Here is a 17,910-nt window from a genome sequence, read left to right as displayed (position 1 = left end):
AACAGGAACATGCGTGTGCGCACACGCGCGTCCACACAGAGATCTTAAAGTTAATTAAAAGTAGCATAAATCACTTTTAATTTGAACTTGGAAGAGATTTTACTTTGAGCTTTTACTGGAAATTAGTTTCTATAGTACCCCATCGATGATAGGCTTCTTTTGGTGATGCTTACATCTTTTTTATTTTATTATTGCAAACATGGGATTTTAACTAGTTCTTTCTATGTGGTTTGCTAAAAAATAAAATTTCAAAGGTCTTCCTGGTGTTGCTTCAGACAGTGTAAAGTGTAAGATAATGTTTTGATCGGTGCTTCTGTGTGGTGGGAGAGGGTAAATTGAAGGGATAGCATAGAGTGCCGCCTGTTTCTGTGCTTGAGTGAGTAGGGCACAGCACACATTTGGGTTGCGTTGTTTTTAGGATTCTCGTGTTTTAGGAGTTTTTCACTGAGTAGGGTTTGTGACAGATTTGGAATCCCACTATTAATCACCACTGGCACAAAATAACTATCAAGTGGTTCAGGAATCGTCTGTATTCTGAGAGCATTCAGAGCAGAATTCACCTGCTCATTGGAGCAGGGTGTCTCTCCCAGTGCAGTCACACGTTCTCTAGTTTGTGAGTGACATGGGCGTCCCTCATGAAGTGATCTGATTGTGATGTTCGTGGTGATTCTCCTAACACACGGTGGAGATTAAATCCATCAGAGTAAACAACCGTCTTGGTGATATGCTCATTTTCTTCTTTTTTTAATTAAAGAGATCTCAGGCCCTAAAATTTCTTTGGATAAATTGTTTTCAAGTACATAGTAAGAGTCGTATAGGGGAGGGGTGTGTGGTCCTTATAATAATGTTTCTTCCTTTTAACCTGTTAATACAGAGTCTGTTTATTTGAATATATGCAGCATCTTTTAAGGACTCATTTCACCCCCAGCTTTTACTTTATACAATTGTTAATCTTCAATTGATAACTATCTCTAGCAACTGTTACCCAGTGAGTGGTTGGTATCTACTGACTTCTTTTACTTGCATGCAGGGATGTTTTCCATGCCTGGCAATGGAAGTTCTCACTTCAGGATTCCATCTACGTTTTCCACCGTATCAATGGTTGTCATAGTAGCAGTCCCAGCTGAGAATTGTGACTTATACTTTATCAAATGCCTGCATGATGAAAGTACAATTGTTCTAATGTAGGTCAGCCAGCATTCTAAGCCCTCATCTGGTCTGATTAAGGGCATATAGTTCTGTTGCGTTGTATAAATGTTACATTATTTCACTGACTTCAGGGTACCATGAATTATAAAATATATACCACAAGAAAAAAGGTTTAATGGTTATAATCACTAGATCCTGTTTTTTAATCATTAGAATCCAGATTAAAGTGTATGTATGTTTGTGGGAGAACTTAGTGAAATATTGCACACGTATTTACACTTAATTTTATTGTAATAAATAAATAAAAAGGAAACTATGTCTGGTAATAATTATTTCTGCAATATATAAATGTTTTGCTTATGTGCAGATATCTATCTATCTATCTATCTATCTATCTATCTATATGCATGTCTTTGTAGGTGCCTATAGATGGCCAGAAAGAGACATCAGATCTCCTGGAACCACTCAGAGTGTGTGCTGGCAACCGAATTCTAGTCCTCTTCAAGAGGACTAGACTACCAGGTGCTCTTAGCCACTAGGCTATTTCTTCAGTCAATAAGTAGATTTTTTTAAAAAAAATTCTAGACATCTAAAGATTTACATACTCTAAATATTATTTCGCCCTCCTAGACAGCTGAGGCACACTTCGCCCAAAGGCTTGTATTAGGTGTCCTGACCCTTGGTGATAGAGTTCCAAGTGGTTAGTGTGAGCATTGTCAGGTGACTAAATGACTGCTTGCAGCTTCAGGCTTTGTCGTGGGTACAGTGGGGCGTTACAGCACTTGCCTCTGATTGAAGTCTGCAGACATGTATCCTGCAGTGTTGGCTCCAGGTGTAGATTTGGCAGGAACAGTGCGGGATTCTGACACTGCGTGGCTCTGCTCAAAATACATAGTTGAGAGACTTGAAGAATCAGAGCAAGCTGCAGAGTAACCTGGCCCTCGTGCGGTCCACAGGTGGGGCCAGAGCGTGCCTGGAGAGATGCGGCGTCAGCAGCTGTGTTGCATGAAGATGGCGCAAGGCTGGGAAGGGAGACTGCCACTGCTTCTGTGTTTTGGTTGAGTTCATCCTAAGTGATGTTTCTTCCGCTTGAGTCCAATTGCTGCTCATAGTGTGAACTTACCTTTGTAGACCATTTTCAACATTTATCAAAGTGCTTTCACAAACATGTAATTTTGGCTTCACAGTAAACGTGAGAGGACTGAACTGTGTGAAATTAATTATTCTGTTTGGCAGATGAGGAAAATGAGGCTCTCAGATGCTAAGAAACCAATCTAAAGTCACTTGTTACTGGCTCGTTGCCTTTTTCACTGTACATGTGTGGCGTTTGGCTCTTCATTTATCTCCGGATTTAGCAAGCATGTAGCATGTTTTCCAGCAGCTGCTGCTATTTTTAGGGACTGCCAGCATTTTGTCACTTATCTCTCTACCTCCCAGATCACAAGCATAACATTTGCTTGGTGCTGAAAGGAAAAATAAGCAAAACCCAAACAGCAGTGTATCACAACTCATCAGGTTGAACTGTTTTGCTCCTAGGTTCTGTGGCTCTATCAGTCGATCACACTGCCCTGGCTTTTAGGTATCTTGAGGTAAGCTGTATACAAGTCTAGACAGGAGCCTAGAGTAGAACAAGCAAAACAAGAGTTGCCAGCATTGCTGTTGCGGTCACAGAACTCCATGTTAACCAGGAATAGCTGGTTTTCTGACTTTAGATCTACTCAGAGAGCTTCCTGGACTTCAGCAACCTCTCCATGGCTGTTCCTTTCATAGGAGGACTTTCTGGATCCTGTCCTCTGAGCAGTCTTTCCTGATATGGCCCAGCAGGGGTGTGGACCACGTGTCTGCACGGCTTTTGTCTTTGTGAACTCTGCACATATATAGAGGAGATTAGAAATAGAAATAGAGGGTTATGTGTGGTGTGATTGTTGTGAGTGACACACCAGACTGAATGGGAAAAACAAAACATGGCAAGCAGACCTGCCCCCCAGTTCACCTGTCGCCCTACTCCGTGCCTCTCAGTTCACCTGTCGCCCTACTCCGTGCCCCTCAGTTCATGTGTCGCCCTACTCCGTGCCCCTCAGTTCATGTGTCACCCTACTCCGTGCCCCTCAGTTCACCTGTCGCCCTACTCCGTGCCCCTCAGTTCACCTGTCGCCCTACTCCGTGCCCCCCAGTTCACCTGTCGCCCTACTCCCTGCCCCTCAGTTCACCTGTCGCCCTACTCCGTGCCCCTCAGTTCACCTGTCGCCCTACTCCCTGCCCCTCAGTTCACCTGTCGCCCTACTCCGTGCCCCTCAGTTCACCTGTCGCCCTACTCTGTGCCCCCAGTTCACCTGTCGCCCTACTCTGTGCCCCCAGTTCACCTGTCGCCCTACTCTGTGCCCCCCAGTTCACCTGTCGCCCTACTCTGTGCCCCCCAGTTCACCTGTCGCCCTACTCTGCCCCCAGTTCACCTGTCGCCCTACTCCGTGCCCCCCAGTTCACCTGTCGCCCTACTCCGTGCCCCTCAGTTCACCTGTCGCCCTACTCCCTGCCCCCCAGTTCACCTGTCGCCCTACTCCCTGCCCCCCAGTTCACCTGTCGCCCTACTCCGTGCCCCTCAGTTCACCTGTCGCCCTACTCCGTGCCCCCCAGTTCACCTGTCGCCCTACTCCCTGCCCCTCAGTTCATGTGTCGCCCTACTCCGTGCCCCCCAGTTCACCTGTTGCCCTACTCTGTGCCCCCCAGTTCACCTGTCGCCCTACTCTGTGCCCCCCAGTTCACCTGTCGCCCTACTCCCTGCCCCCCAGTTCACCCGTCGCCCTACTCCCTGCCCCCCAGTTCACCCGTCGCCCTCCTATTTTACTATGGACTTTTCTTCACAAACCCCTCACACGTCTGGCAAGTGGCCTCTCAGACTGTTTTTCAGACTTCCAAGATTTCTTTCCCCAAACTGCCTACTTAAGTTGCAATTCTGACAATTATAAAGCCAATAGAGAGCTGTTGTGTGCCCAGCACCTAGTACACTGCAGGCTCTGCGCAGTGTATTTTGGGAATGGTTTCTTTAAAGGGTGAAGACCTTCTTGGCCCAGTTACTTCATTAAGGCCGATTAACAATGTCTTAAAAAGCTCTGAAACTGAGGCAGTCTAGGAGCAAGTGAGAAATGGTAGCTGGGAGGAGGTTTCAGGTGATCCTTCCCAAAGTAGGTGCTGTGTCTGGGCTGGAGAGTGGGTAGAGGAGTTCTGTTTATGTTTAAATAAAGGAGGTAGACTATTTAATGTAATAAAGTAGAAACAAAAGCATAGAATAAAGATACTCAAATTAATACTTGGTTTGTTTGTTTTCCATATTTACTGTAGCAGTTTTCAACCTGTAAGGCGGGACCCCTTTGGGGTTGGATGACCTTTTACAGGGATTACTCACCTAAGGCCATCAGAAAACCCAGGTATTTACATTGCAATTCATAACAGTGGCAAGGTTACAATTATAAAGTAGCAACAAAAAGATTTTATAGGTTAGGGGGTCACCACAACATGAGGAACTGTATTAAAGGGCAGCAGCGTTAGGGAGGTTGAGAACCAGGTGTTCTGGATGATGTGTTACTCAGAAAGACAGATGAAAGTTATTGTCTCTCTTTCCAGAAACAACACTGGACACTGCCTGTTGTGCATGGAATTTGAGGGATTTCATGGGCACTCTGTTGAGTACATGGGGGTCTTGCCTTCCTTTTCTTCTGATCGTCCCTAGTTGAGGTTCCTGATGGAGGAGAGCCTTGGATGTTAGACTTTAGGTGGCTCACGAAATAACCAGTTGTTTCCTAAACTAGTCATCAAATACGATTGACTGTATCGGGCCACTGCAAAATACAAAGAATAAAATAGAAACCGTCAGATTGAACTGTGTACTCGATCTCTTCGGATATGTGTGCTCTGTTCAGAGTCAGACTATAAGATGTGATTCTGTTGGATTAAGTGTCAGCTGGAGAAATGCCCTTCCAAACAACCTCACTGTTGTGCTGAGAAAACTGAGTCCCTTAAAGACTGACTTGATTTCAGAGCGCACTCCCCAGTGTAGTTAAGTGGTATAGCTGAAAGGGAACTGATGTTGGTTGCAGATGTTGACAATGTACACCTCTAGCTTTCTGAGACAGAATTGTGGAAGTGTTGATTGGTTAAGGTTTGGCTGGTTCATCTGCCTTTTTTGAACCCTCGCTGTTGACCTCTGAGAATCTGGTGTGGGTTTTCCAGAGAGCCACACCACAACTTGGGCACTCTGATTTGGCTGACTGCTCACATAGATCCTAGAATCCTAGAATTGGACCATTAATCAGATCAGAAGCGCTTCAGAACAAGATATAAGAGGTTAAGTTCTTGTCCAAACTAACATATCTTGAGTTGTTTGCTCATTCATTTGAATTGAAGGCAACTTGTGGTGGTGGGTGTTGAACTTAGATATTGGGTGAATTCTTTCTCAAACTTGAATACCCTGGGAAAGTCCTTGTGAAAATTCTGGTTTGATCCAGTTGAGATTCTGCATTCCCTGAAGATTCCTGGCGCATCTGCCTCTGGCCCTGGGATTTCAGGTTTAGCAGCAGTGTTTGGTCTGCCTTGTCACTGTAGCCGGAAAGGCAGCTAGCTGTGTGTGCCTTTCCCATTGCCCGCCATTTACAGCCACTTCCCCAGCCTGAGTGACAGGGAGGCCTTCTGCAGCAAGCACCATCCTGGTGTGTCTATACTCAATCGTCTTTCACTTAACTTGCATTTTTCAAGCTTTTGTACAAAGCTTGATTTTCCAAATACCTGGGATCTTTACTTTTAAAAAGAGTTCTTTTCTAAAGCATTACATAATTCCTTTTCTCAAACAACTGACTGAACTTTCCTCTTCTCATGAGGTCAAAACCGTCGTTTTGGGAGCTTACTTTGGGATGGATGTTGAGCTAGCTGTATGTAAAACAAATAATGACCTCAAAGCCTCACGCATTGTTCTTCTGTTTCTTGTGTTTTGTCTTTTCCCATTGACAAATAATAATGACTGTCTCGAAGCGGCTGCTTTTCCCTTTCCATTTTAATTGATTAGTTCCGACCTGAGAGGCTAGATATTGGGTTTGTAAGAAATATATTTGGGGTTTATGCTCAGAAGGACCTGCCCCTCAGAAGTGCTTTCAAGGCAGATGTAAATGAGCCTCCAGTAGAGAGAGACCCTCTGTTCAACCTCTCCTGATAGGCAGCTCATGCAGCAGCTACTTGTTTGCCTGCTGCCTTTTCCTTGGTGCCCTGTGAGAGTGTGAGTGTGTCTGTCTGTGAATATGTGTGTGGGTGTGTCTTTGAGTGATTGTGTGTGTATGTGTAATTTGTGCTGAGTTTGTATGGTATGGGATGTTTGTGTGTCTGGTGTGGTGTATGTGTGGTGGGTATGGGATTTGTGTGTGTGTTTTGTGGTGTGTGTGTTGTGAATGTATATAATGTGTGGGGTGTTTGGTGTGTGTGTGTATCGTATTGTGTGGTGGTGGGTGTGGGTGTTTGTGTGGTGTGTGTTTCGTGGTATCATGTGCGGTGTTTGTATGTGGTGTGTGTGTGTGTGGTGGGTGTGAGTTTTTCTGTGTTTATCTGTAGTGGGTGTAGGTGCTTGTATGATGAGTGATATATTTGTGTGTAGTGTGTATATGTGTATGGTTTTAACTGTGTGTAGGTCAGAGGTTGACGTAGATGTCTCCCATCACTTTTTGCCTTATTTTTTGAGAAAGTCTATTCGTTAGACTGTAGCTCACCTATTGGCTAGGCTAGCTTGCAGGTGAGCCTCACTTAACCCCCTCACCCATTGTTAGAGCTAGTGTTAAACGAGTGTTACAGGGACATGCTCTTGTGCGTAGCTTTGGTTTTCCTTCTCTCTGTCTGTCTCTGTCTCTCTTTCTGGCAAGTACTTTAGGCACCATCTCCCTAGCCCTTCTAGATACTTTTTCAACAGGTTATTATTTCTCTAACATTATGCTCAAAGTACAGCTGAAGGTGGTTTGTAAGGTACTGATGCTTGGCGTCTTAGCCTGCAGTTGATATTCCAGTAGCTGTGATAAATAAGCATTACTCGAGCTCCACCTAGAACAGGGATAGGTAACCTTGTCTCTTACACTGTGCCTGCAGTGGATTTGCCAGTGAGTTTTAATAATAATGACAGCGCAGAGGATGATCTTCTGACTGACTTAAGGATAAGGATGCTAGGGATTGAAAGACCCATTCTTGGTATGTACTGTGTTAGTTATGGTGACAGCTGGTTCTCATTTGCTTAGCCCTTGTCTTGCCAAGAAGTCACTGTGCAGGTGAATGGCCCTGGAGTGTACTTCATGGAGGGGCAGCGAGTAGCCTCTGTGCTTTGAGCACATGAGAGTCATCCTGTAGATAGAAGTAAGAGACCGTCCTTATAAATCAGTAAGCTGTGTAGCAGCTCCAGTAGGTGCTGTGTTACTAGCCACTGCTGGGGGAGCCTGATTCCCATCTAAAGCAGAGTCCTTTTGCCTTTGATCATTTTAAATAGCGCTGTTACTGGTGCTGTGTTAGAGCTCGTGGATTATTTTATTTAAAATTTGTATAACAAGATTAAGTTTAGCCATGAGAGTGGAGTGGATTTTGAGATCTGAACAGGGCCCCCTCTGACATATTTTTAGGAAATTACAGTATCTAAACACTGATTACCAGATTTGTCTCATTTGAATGCTATTTTCATATCTAGAATTTGTCCTGTGCTTCATTCAGCTCAGCTAAGCGTGCTGGTATAAGCTCATCATAATTAACAGGCTTTTGTGACCTGGGACTTGTGTCCAAAGATCACTGCATAGCTAGAAAACATTGGGAAGCAAGCTAAATGCACGACATTCGTAAAGACTGGAAAAAGACCTCCCCACGCCAGCAAAACTGTACTTAAATGTGTTTGGTTTGGTTTTAGTACACTGATTCCCTTCAGCTTTAGAGACTAGAGAATTCTGTTCAAAATAGTTGCAAGTAAATGCTGCTAAGAGGAAGATTTTTGCCAGAAGGGGAGATTAGACATATGTGTTCCCGTTCTTTGTTAATGGGATTTGCTTGTTTGGGTTGAAGTGAAAATGTTCCTGTACTAAAGCGAAATAAGCCCCTCCCTTCCTGTTTGCAAATGTATTTCATTTGCTGTTTATCTTATTTAAATATACAGTAGAACAGAAAATGTAACTGCTGTTCCTTTAATATCAGAGCTGTGCATGCTACAATAGGTGTCACTGTTTGGCTTGGTCCAATCCTGATTGGTGGCTTCAGCTATTGGCTCGGAGCGCTGGCTGACTCCCGGCTGCAGGGCTGTAATACCTACTCTCCTCTCTCCGATCCATTCACCACACAACTTCTCCGGCCGAACAGACTCGCTGGGCTCGGCACATCTTGCTAACCTAATTCAGAAAGCAAGCGCCACAGCTCTGCCTGCCGCCTTTGCTCAGCGTAGCCTCTTCAGGTGATCCAGAAAACGGCTGTTTTTATGAGCAGATAAGAAAAACAGGAATCATGATGGGAATGTATTTAACAGATCCGGTCCTGGATAAAACTTAAAGCCAGTTCCTCTTCAACATAGTGAAAAGGTCACCTTGCCTGGCTGAGAAAAGCAGCAAAATTCCAGCTTGTCTGTTTCTTTTATCATCTTAGCTTTGGCTAGCCTCTCTGCTTGGATGTTCGAGCAAATTTGGGATATCTAGCTCTAAAGAGAGACATCCTGTACTCATGGTAGATGATAAAGAAAAGAACATGAAATGTCTCACCTTCTTCTTGATGCTTCCAGAGACGGTAAAGAACAGGTCCAAGAAAGGTTCAAAGAAAGCAAACAGCAGCGGCGGCAGCAGCGGCGGCAGCAGCGGCGGCAGCAGTGGCAGCGGCAGCAAGTTGCCCCCAGTTTGTTATGAAATAATTACCTTGAAGACTAAGAAGAAGAAGAAGATGGCTGCTGATATATTCCCGCGCAAGAAAGCAGCCAGCTCCAGCAGCACCACTGTCCAGCAGCACCACCAGCACAATCTCTGTAACAACAACCTCATCCCAGCCCCCAACTGGCAGGGTCTTTATCCCACCATCAGAGAAAGGTGAGTGCCGGCTGGTGTTTACTTTCAAAGTTTTCCAGTGCTGAAGTTTCTGCTTTTGCATGACCTGTAGTGCGTTTTAATATGAATCCCGGTTTCCTCTTTTCCCAGAGCCTTTGCTGGTAATGGAAAGCCACCTTGTAACTTTTCCAAAACAGTACAGCTGTTTTCCTCTTAGATAAAAAATGTTTTTTGCAAGCTGTAACATTTAAGCAGCAGGCGTGTGTCTGTGGAACAGAGAAGAGAAACCCTTCATTTGTCCTAAGCCATGTGAAAATTTGGCTAACTTTTGAAACTTTACTTACTTCCTATGTGTCTGCGGTGATCTCAGACAGTTGTGCGGCTGGACCCTTTATTTGCTTTTTTTGCTGTGAAGTCACTGAACTTTTGTTCTTAGTCCGAGTAGCTTCTTTAAGTTCTGCATGTTGGGGAAAGAGGTGGTAAGAATGCAGACTGCTGTGAATTAATAAATTGCCTCTGTTTGTAGAAATGCGGTGATGTTCAATAATGACTTGATGGCAGATGTACATTTTGTGGTTGGACCACCAGGTGGGACTCAGCGGTTGCCAGGACACAAAGTAAGCAACAGCTGCATTACTGGTTTAGTCTTGAGATTTATGTAGAGACCCTCACAGCCCGGAGCATGGTGTGGGCAGCTTGCCGATGCCAGGCCTTGCACATTTCACCGGCTTACAGAGAAAGCAGACCCTTTCCAAGGGCTTTAGCCACACTTAATTTTGTCTTTGTTTCCTTCTGTGTGGTTATATATATATCACACAGAGCATGCCCTTTTCACTCTCCAGTGATAGGAAGCGTTGTAACAGGTTTGGAAAGTCTGCTGTTTACTGTTCCTATAGATAGCAGATAAATAAGCTTTGATTTTACTTATTTCACAGTGCGGGGGTTTATTAATGTCAAGGCTTTGAGATATTAATAGAGATCACCTCCTGTGTGGCAATCTTATGCTCCCTGCCAGGGTGCACGTACCCTGGCTGCTGCAGAGAAGCAGGTTAGGGACTTTACATCCCCCACCCCTGATTTGCTAGTTGTTTTCGGGATTGACTTGCTGAAAATGCTTTCAGTTTAGTGCGTGAAATGAGATTTCCTTTTCTCCACAGTATGTCTTAGCTGTTGGGAGCTCAGTGTTCCATGCAATGTTTTATGGAGAACTTGCTGAGGACAAAGATGAAATCCGAATACCGGACGTCGAACCTGCTGCTTTCCTCGCCATGCTGAAGTAAGCATTGTTTGTCTGTTTGGGAAGAGTTCGCTTGTGCTGTTTGCCCTGCTGGCTTCAAAGTCAGATGGAAGTTCTCTGTGAGGAAAGAGTCTGAAGAGAGAGGGTGCTGCTTGCCTTGTAAATGGGTTGGAGGAAACTGCTCTTCATTTTCTGCGGAAGTCATATGGAGTGTTGCAGGCATTTAGAGTCTTGTCTTAGCCTAGAGCCTAGGGGCAAACAGCTTATGTAGTGAGCTGCTCTTTAACGACATTTTAGAAGAAACACAGCTTTCTGGTCTAGGTGTTATTTAATAGGTGTGTTCTCTAGAAAGCAATGTGTGTTAAGAAGGCTTTAGAGAAATCTACCTTCACTTCAGAGTTGTAGAAATTATGTGCCTTGTTTGGTTAGCAGCACTGGGGAGACGCATGTCTGCTGAGCTGTCTCATGCTGCCAGAAGTGAACTTGTTAACTGATCTTTGCCCACACATATTTCACACACAAAATTGGACATGTTTATGGTGATGAAGAGAATTTTGAATGGTAGTTTCCTATAGATTTATTTAAGCAGTCTTCAATTAGTAATATAACAGTCTAAAAAGGATTAGGTAGACTAGTTACATATTTACATAAAATGTTTCATATTTTATAGGTCCTTTGCAAACTCTTGCATTTTAATCACATACTAAGAATCATCTTTACCGATGTTTGATACTAGACAACAGGGTAGTTTATTATATGATTAAGCCCAGTTACTGGAAGTTATAGTTATAAGGTTTTTTTTTTTTCTTTTTTTTTTAACTGTATTTTCCACACACTGACATGAGTTCAAGGTTATATCCTGGTCTGGGGATTTAAGTTCACTGGAATAAATTTTTAAAAAAAAGTTTTTGAAGAGAAATTGCCCAGTGGGCCAACCAGTTTAACAGTAGTCTCACAAACTGTTAAAACAATTAGTGTTTATTATTTACTGCCTGCTGAAAAATAAGTTACAGTCAGTTCAGTGTCTGTAGGTCCTTAATTCCTTGGTCCTGTTTATAGCTTTGAAATCTGATTGGACTAGAACTTTCGCAGTGGGAAGCAGGGGGATTAAAGGCAAGTGGGTATGTGAGGTACAGTAACAGTAACTGCTCCATCACTTCTTAGCTTTCGGAATCCATGAGACACAGTCGTCCAGAAACCTCTTCACCTGCCTGTGACTTCAGCTCTCTGTGACAGTGCCAGTCTGTTGTTGAGTGGGATGCCGCCCTGGTTAACGTTTTGGCCTCACTGCAGTCAAGTAGAGTGTTGTATCCATGTGCACAACCAGGAAACACGAGGAAGAATGGCAGAAGGTTGCATCTTCCCCAAGTCATACTAGTACAGTTTTTAAAAATTATCCGTGGGATCAGGTGGAGGGTCAGAGTAGCACTGCAGTGGGTTCCCTTTGTCTTGCTGGTGTGCTGTAGTTGAGACAGTGGCTGAGGTTTCCTCCTTCTGCATCCTGGGTGAGTAGTTGTGTGTTTAGGAAAGGTGTGTTAGCTCCTGTGAATTCCAGGGTGAGACTGCAAATCCGGCCCGTGTTCTGGATCTCCCCTAGTCTAGCCTCTGGGCAAAGCAGCTGTCCTACAGCTGTGTTGTTGAGTGGTCTTGCCAGTGTAACCGGCTTAGCCGTTTAGAGAAGAGCGTTTCCTGGAAGCTAAAGGCCCTTCTGTGTGTGACTGTGCAAACTTTGGCTTCTATGTGTATGTTTATATTTTTTTCTTGGAAAAGCTATTTTTGATTTCCTAACTTAGGTATGTTTTACAAACATGAAATAAAGTAAGTATCACAAAAACCCATCAGATAAAGTATTCTAAGCTTTAGTAGAAAGCTTAAAAGGATAAATTTTCTCAGTGTTTTTCACTGGTAGAGTTCTTATTGACTATTTTTTTTGTCCTGTAATACAAGATAGCAGGTGGTCTCCACCTTTACATACTGTTGCGAGAAACTGCTACCATCCCCCAAACAACAAGAAGTATTTCATCTCTTGAGATAGGAACGGCTTACCAAATCACAGAATTAATGTACATTGAAGCTCTTTGCTTTGTCTTGTAATAGATGCATGTGAAAGCAATGTATTCTTCAGTTCTGAAAGTAGGAGGAATATGTGGGGGACACATGAGATCAGAAAGTTAGAACTCAAAAGATTTTTTAAAGTTAACTGAAAGGGTAGTATTGCAGTTTGAATTTGATGATTCATTGAACTTAGAACGACTTCAGAAATATTATATATCAGATTTTGTTTTATATTTTAGAAAATTCCAAAATCTTTCAAGTGTAATTTTTGACCTTAGTGTCAAAAGACTAAGTTTTTATATGAATGTGCAAAAATCAATTGGAATAAAATTAGATATATTATACTTTAACCTTGAAAGCTCCAAGGTTAAGGGTACTGCTATTGTAGAGGACCAGAGTTTAGGTTCTAGAACCCTATCAGATAGCGCACAACTGCCTACAATTCTAATTCCAGGGGATCTAGTGCCCTCCTCTGGTCTTCAGGAGTATCGAGGTGTACAAACATACACACATGCATATACAACTATATATAATAAATATTGTGCTAAACTGTGGGATTGGGGGTGGCAATGCTTTAACTTAATAGAGTATAATAGAATTTTGCTGTCTTTTCATAATCTTATCTGATATATAGGCATCCTTTAGATAATTGCAGTAACTCCTGTTTTGTTGAAAATATACAGAAAATGTATAGGATAGAGGATGAATGATAACACAGAGTTAATCCCTTTGATTACATAAGCGTAGTGATGAGCTGAAATATTAGTACCTTATGAATGTGTTTCAGATGTTTTTCTAACATATTAGCAGTAGCTGTCACATAAAATCATATTCTTGGACAGGCTTGAAGGCAGTGGCTTCCTTCCTTGCCGCACATGCTCATTTTGTGGAAATCCACTTACACGTTGGATGCTTTCTTTCAGATACATCTATTGTGACGAAATTGACTTGGCTGCGGACACAGTGCTGGCCACACTGTATGCTGCCAAAAAGTACATAGTTCCTCACCTTGCCAGAGCCTGTGTTAATTTCCTGGAGACCAGCCTGAGCGCCAAGAACGCCTGTGTGCTCCTGTCTCAGAGCTGCCTGTTTGAGGAGCCAGACCTGACACAGCGTTGCTGGGAGGTGATTGATGCTCAAGCCGAGTTAGCACTCAAGTCTGAGGGGTTCTGTGACATCGACTTCCAGACACTCGAAAGTATCCTCCGCAGGGAAACGCTGAATGCCAAAGAAATAGTGGTTTTTGAGGCAGCCCTAAACTGGGCTGAAGTAGAATGCCAGCGGCAAGATCTGGCTTTGAGCATTGAAAATAAACGCAAGGTCCTAGGAAAGGCACTGTACTTGATCCGCATCCCCACCATGGCCTTGGATGACTTTGCAAATGGTGCTGCACAGTCTGGGGTATTAACTCTCAACGAGACCAATGACATCTTCCTCTGGTACACTGCATCCAAAAAACCGGAGCTGCAGTTTGTGAGTAAAGCCCGCAAGGGCCTGGTTCCCCAGCGTTGTCACCGATTCCAGTCATGTGCCTACCGGAGCAACCAGTGGCGCTATCGGGGTCGCTGTGACAGCATCCAGTTTGCAGTTGATAAGCGGGTGTTCATCGCAGGCTTTGGGCTGTATGGCTCCAGCTGTGGCTCTGCAGAGTACAGCGCCAAGATTGAACTCAAACGGCAGGGCGTTGTCCTGGGCCAGAACTTGAGCAAGTACTTCTCAGACGGATCCAGCAATACCTTCCCTGTGTGGTTTGAATACCCCGTGCAGATTGAGCCAGACACCTTCTACACAGCCAGCGTGGTGCTGGATGGCAATGAACTCAGCTACTTTGGACAAGAAGGCATGACGGAAGTTCAGTGTGGCAAGGTGACTGTCCAGTTTCAGTGCTCCTCAGACAGCACCAACGGCACTGGGGTACAGGGAGGGCAGATCCCCGAACTCATATTCTATGCCTGAGCCTTCCTTTCCTTGCGCATCATGAGGCACCCACATGGGCCTCCTTGCCTGACGCTTAGCTCGTCTCCAGATGTGTGGTCAGCACAGGTGATTTGTAATGAATGAAGCAGTAGGCAGTTTCTAATGTCTTTGACCCTTTTAATTATGTACAGGCTAAAATGCAACATTCCGCTTTTAACTATATGCTTAGAAGAGCCAAGTTCTTACTCAGGCTTTGTGGTCTTAGAGTTGCGTCTGTATGCCTAGGGAAATCATGTGCTTCTCCAAGTGCCCACCAACCTCCACTTTTGTACCTCTGAAGAAGAGTTTGGATTGACTTGAATTTCCTTTGATGGGTGGAAGTATGTATTCTAAAGTAATAGCATAAAGTTATTTTTCAACAAAACCCTTCTCTTCCTCTCAAAATAAATAAAAACAAAAGACAGGTAAACCTCAGTGTACAATTTTGAAAGAATATTTGCTTTATAACAAGTAAACTTAGAAAGTAAACAGGCCAGTAGTCATGATTGACTGTTCTTTTACATTTGTTGCTTCTGGGCCTTGCTTTTATATTCTTTACATGTTAAGTTCATATATGTGTTTAATACTAAGCAGTTCCCACTCTTGGTGTAAGGAATTGGCTTTTGTGTAGACCTTGACTTCTGCTGCAAAGCAGACTTACGTTCTTTCAGTTTAGAAGACAAAGTACTAGAGTGCAGCTACTTCATTGAGAATTGATGGAGTTAGAAAATTTTGTTGTCAACAGAAAAAAAAAAGTTACAAACCTGCTAATTTATACTACAATGGGTAAAAGGGAAGCCTGAAATTGTCCTATTCAATAGTTTCATTTTTTAATGTACTCACACACAATTTGAAAAAGCCACTCTTGCCTGGTAGTTTTTGACAGCTCCCAACTCGCTCTCGCTCTCTGCCCCTCCCCCCCCTTGTTAAGTCTTACTGCATAGGACTTGTGTTACTCCCAGCTCCCTCCCTTGTTAGAAGAGGACCAAACAGTGGAGGTATAGAGTAATGGTAGCACTACTTGTCAATGTGATAAAGTGCTTTTTATGCTTTTTTTTTTAAATTGGAACATTCTTTCTCTGATCTTTGACCATAGACGATCTTATTTGTTGATTACGAGCAAGTTTCTGGACTGCTAGAGCCTGGCCTCTGGCCATCTTAAAGTGCCAATGTATGCCTGCAGGGTTTTTGAAAATGGTTCGGAGTGACACTGGGTTATACCGAGTACTCACCTCATCAGCATCCCATGCCGCTCTTATTTGTCCATGATAGCGTAAGCAAAGAGGGAAAAGCTCACAGACAACTTCTCCTTCCATGATGGCTTGTGTTGGCTTAGTGCCTGTGACCCTGGTAGTGCCCAGTGTGGTCACGAGAAACTGAAATATCCATGTGTTTCTGGGCAGCTCTTCTGCTCAGCGTGATCCTGAGATGGCTCCCCGCCACCCAGAGTGTGGTCCCTGGCCGCCTCCTTCTCCTGCTCTGCAAGCCCAAGTTGGCTTCCCTGGAGCAGGGGCTAGTCCTGGGGTGTGTGTGTCTGTCTACGCATGCAATATGCGCATGAAAGAGTGCTTGCCAACTCAGGAACTGCCTCCTCCCTGCCTGGCTAGTGGTGGGTGTGTCAGAAATGCCTCCCACCCCCTGCTGGTGCCAGCAAGGCCCAATGAGTGACTGATTCCACTCACTGGGCTTCTGGGCCACTTCTTCCCTATAGATATGGGCTTGCGGCCTTTGGCCAGCTTCCCTGGTGGAGGAGAGCAATGGATTATGGGAAATGTTTTAATCATTTTGCCATTACTTACATCTGTTGACATAGGTGACCAAAAGCGGTTATTGGTGACAAGGATTACTTTACGAAATGATCTCTCAATTGTTTCCTAGTAAAGGAGATGACAGGTTGTAGTTTTGGCAAAGCATCAATAAAATAAAGGTACATTGTCAATTAAAATTACTTCTACAAAGGCTTTTGTTTTAAAAATTATGGTTAAACATTTCAGTAACTCATAGCTACCATACAAATTGGTAAGCCTGACCAGAAGGCACTTACTGTTAAGCCAGAGGAGAAGGAATTTTGTTTAGCACTAATCTAATGGAGTCCTGTCAGATAGTCGGGCTGGGTGTGATAGCCTTAAAGGGGCAGCATCCACCCCAACTCTCACTGTGACTTAGCTGCCCTCCATATGGCGTGGCAAGTGCAGTTCACTGAGGATGGGAGAACATAACTTTATATTAGTTATTATTATGTTTCAAAAAAGGACATGTCCACTTTCTGACCTCTGCTAAGACCTGTGGGTAAGATTGGAAAGTGGGACCTAAACTAAGAAATTTTATGTTCAGAGCCTGTTCTCTTACCTGCATTTTCAGCAAAATGAAAGATAATGCGCTTGCTTTGGTTTTCTTTGGTAATTCTGAACTCTGTAGTTTGTAAAAATAGGAACCATTGTTCTGACAGGGCTGGCAGCTGTAGTGTAAAACACACCTTTCTTAGGCTGAAAACGCTGTAGATGCTTTTCCCCGCATACCTGGAAGTCTTCATCGTTGTTCATACTGGGGATAAGGGTAACTAGGCTAGCAGTTCTAATGCAGCATTCTTTAATCATATCGTAAGATAGTATTTAAGTAAACGGTCTCATTTCTACAAAATTATTGCACTGAACTGTCTTTTTTTTAAGGTGTTTAAATAAGCTCAGCTAATTGAGTACACTGTAGGCAACTGTGCATCAGTGTGCTTGACTCTAGCAGCTTACAGCATTATTTATGAAGGAAAATATATAAATATGAAGTACCTCATGTTGAATGTTATTGTACTGTATTTTTAATGTAACAGTGCAGATCTTGTTAGACACATGAATGTGTATAATCATGTTAAATGCAAATAAAGTAAAACTGGTTCATAGATTCGCTTTCTTAGCATTTTTGTTTCTCCCTTGAAGGTAGTAAAAAAAAAATTGTCACTTTGGGTACCACTGCATTTTACAGTCATCATTTCACAGGAGCATTTATATGTGAAGTTTTCAGTATCTTTCATTCCTAAAGAACATGAAATTTGAGGTAAAAGCATAAGAGAACAATGAGTATGTTAATCAGTTGCATTGTTCAAAGCCTGACTGTTCACTTAATGAGAGTGAGTGAATGGCTGCATTTATATTCCAGTTATGGAATTTGTGGTTGGCTGGCATTCCAGGCTATAGTTGCCATAGTTGCTTAAATGTCTAGCTCCCCGTGCTAAGCGGGTGTTGTGCTGAACAGCATCTGGGTTCTGATGGGACCTGTATTGCTGTTTCCCAAGATCTTAATTGGATCCAGAAATAAACTGCCAAATAAGAATTTTAGTGGAGTTGTTATATAATCAGTTCATTTCCCATTCTGTTCCCCAGTGTTCCTGCTTGTCGGTCTTTTGGATAACAATCAGGTGTATCTCCCTGTGTCATGTACATATTGCACATAACACACCTATGTACTTATATTATAAATATAAATATGTATTTA

The 17,910-nt window shown here is 43.3% G+C and overlaps 1 protein-coding gene across 4 annotated transcripts in view; it reads left to right on the top strand.

Annotated features, from left to right (window-relative positions):
- The window catches only part of Btbd3 (BTB domain containing 3), a 29,870-nt gene extending 12,553 nt beyond the window's left edge, over positions 1–17,317 (top strand). For 3 of the 4 annotated variants that reach the window (XM_041670347.1, XM_041670348.1, XM_041670349.1), the window contains exons 2-5: positions 8,921–9,218; positions 9,703–9,793; positions 10,334–10,452; positions 13,392–17,317. In XM_041670347.1, the coding sequence (XP_041526281.1) occupies positions 9,076–9,218; positions 9,703–9,793; positions 10,334–10,452; positions 13,392–14,424 (1,386 nt within the window). In that variant the 5' untranslated portion in view covers positions 8,921–9,075 and the 3' untranslated portion in view covers positions 14,425–17,317. Of the gene's footprint in view, positions 1–8,446; positions 9,219–9,702; positions 9,794–10,333; positions 10,453–13,391 lie in introns of those variants that run through there. The other variant, XM_041670346.1, reaches the window with a different exon arrangement.
- The last annotated feature ends 593 nt before the right edge of the window (positions 17,318–17,910 follow it).

Source organism: Microtus oregoni, unplaced genomic scaffold (assembly GCF_018167655.1).
Source record: "Microtus oregoni isolate MIOR12 unplaced genomic scaffold, Mior012 000020F_ref0000438, whole genome shotgun sequence".
NCBI lineage: Eukaryota > Metazoa > Chordata > Mammalia > Rodentia > Cricetidae > Microtus > Microtus oregoni.
The sequence above is the reverse complement of the archived record's forward strand: the minus strand, read 5'-3'. Positions and strand labels throughout refer to the sequence as shown.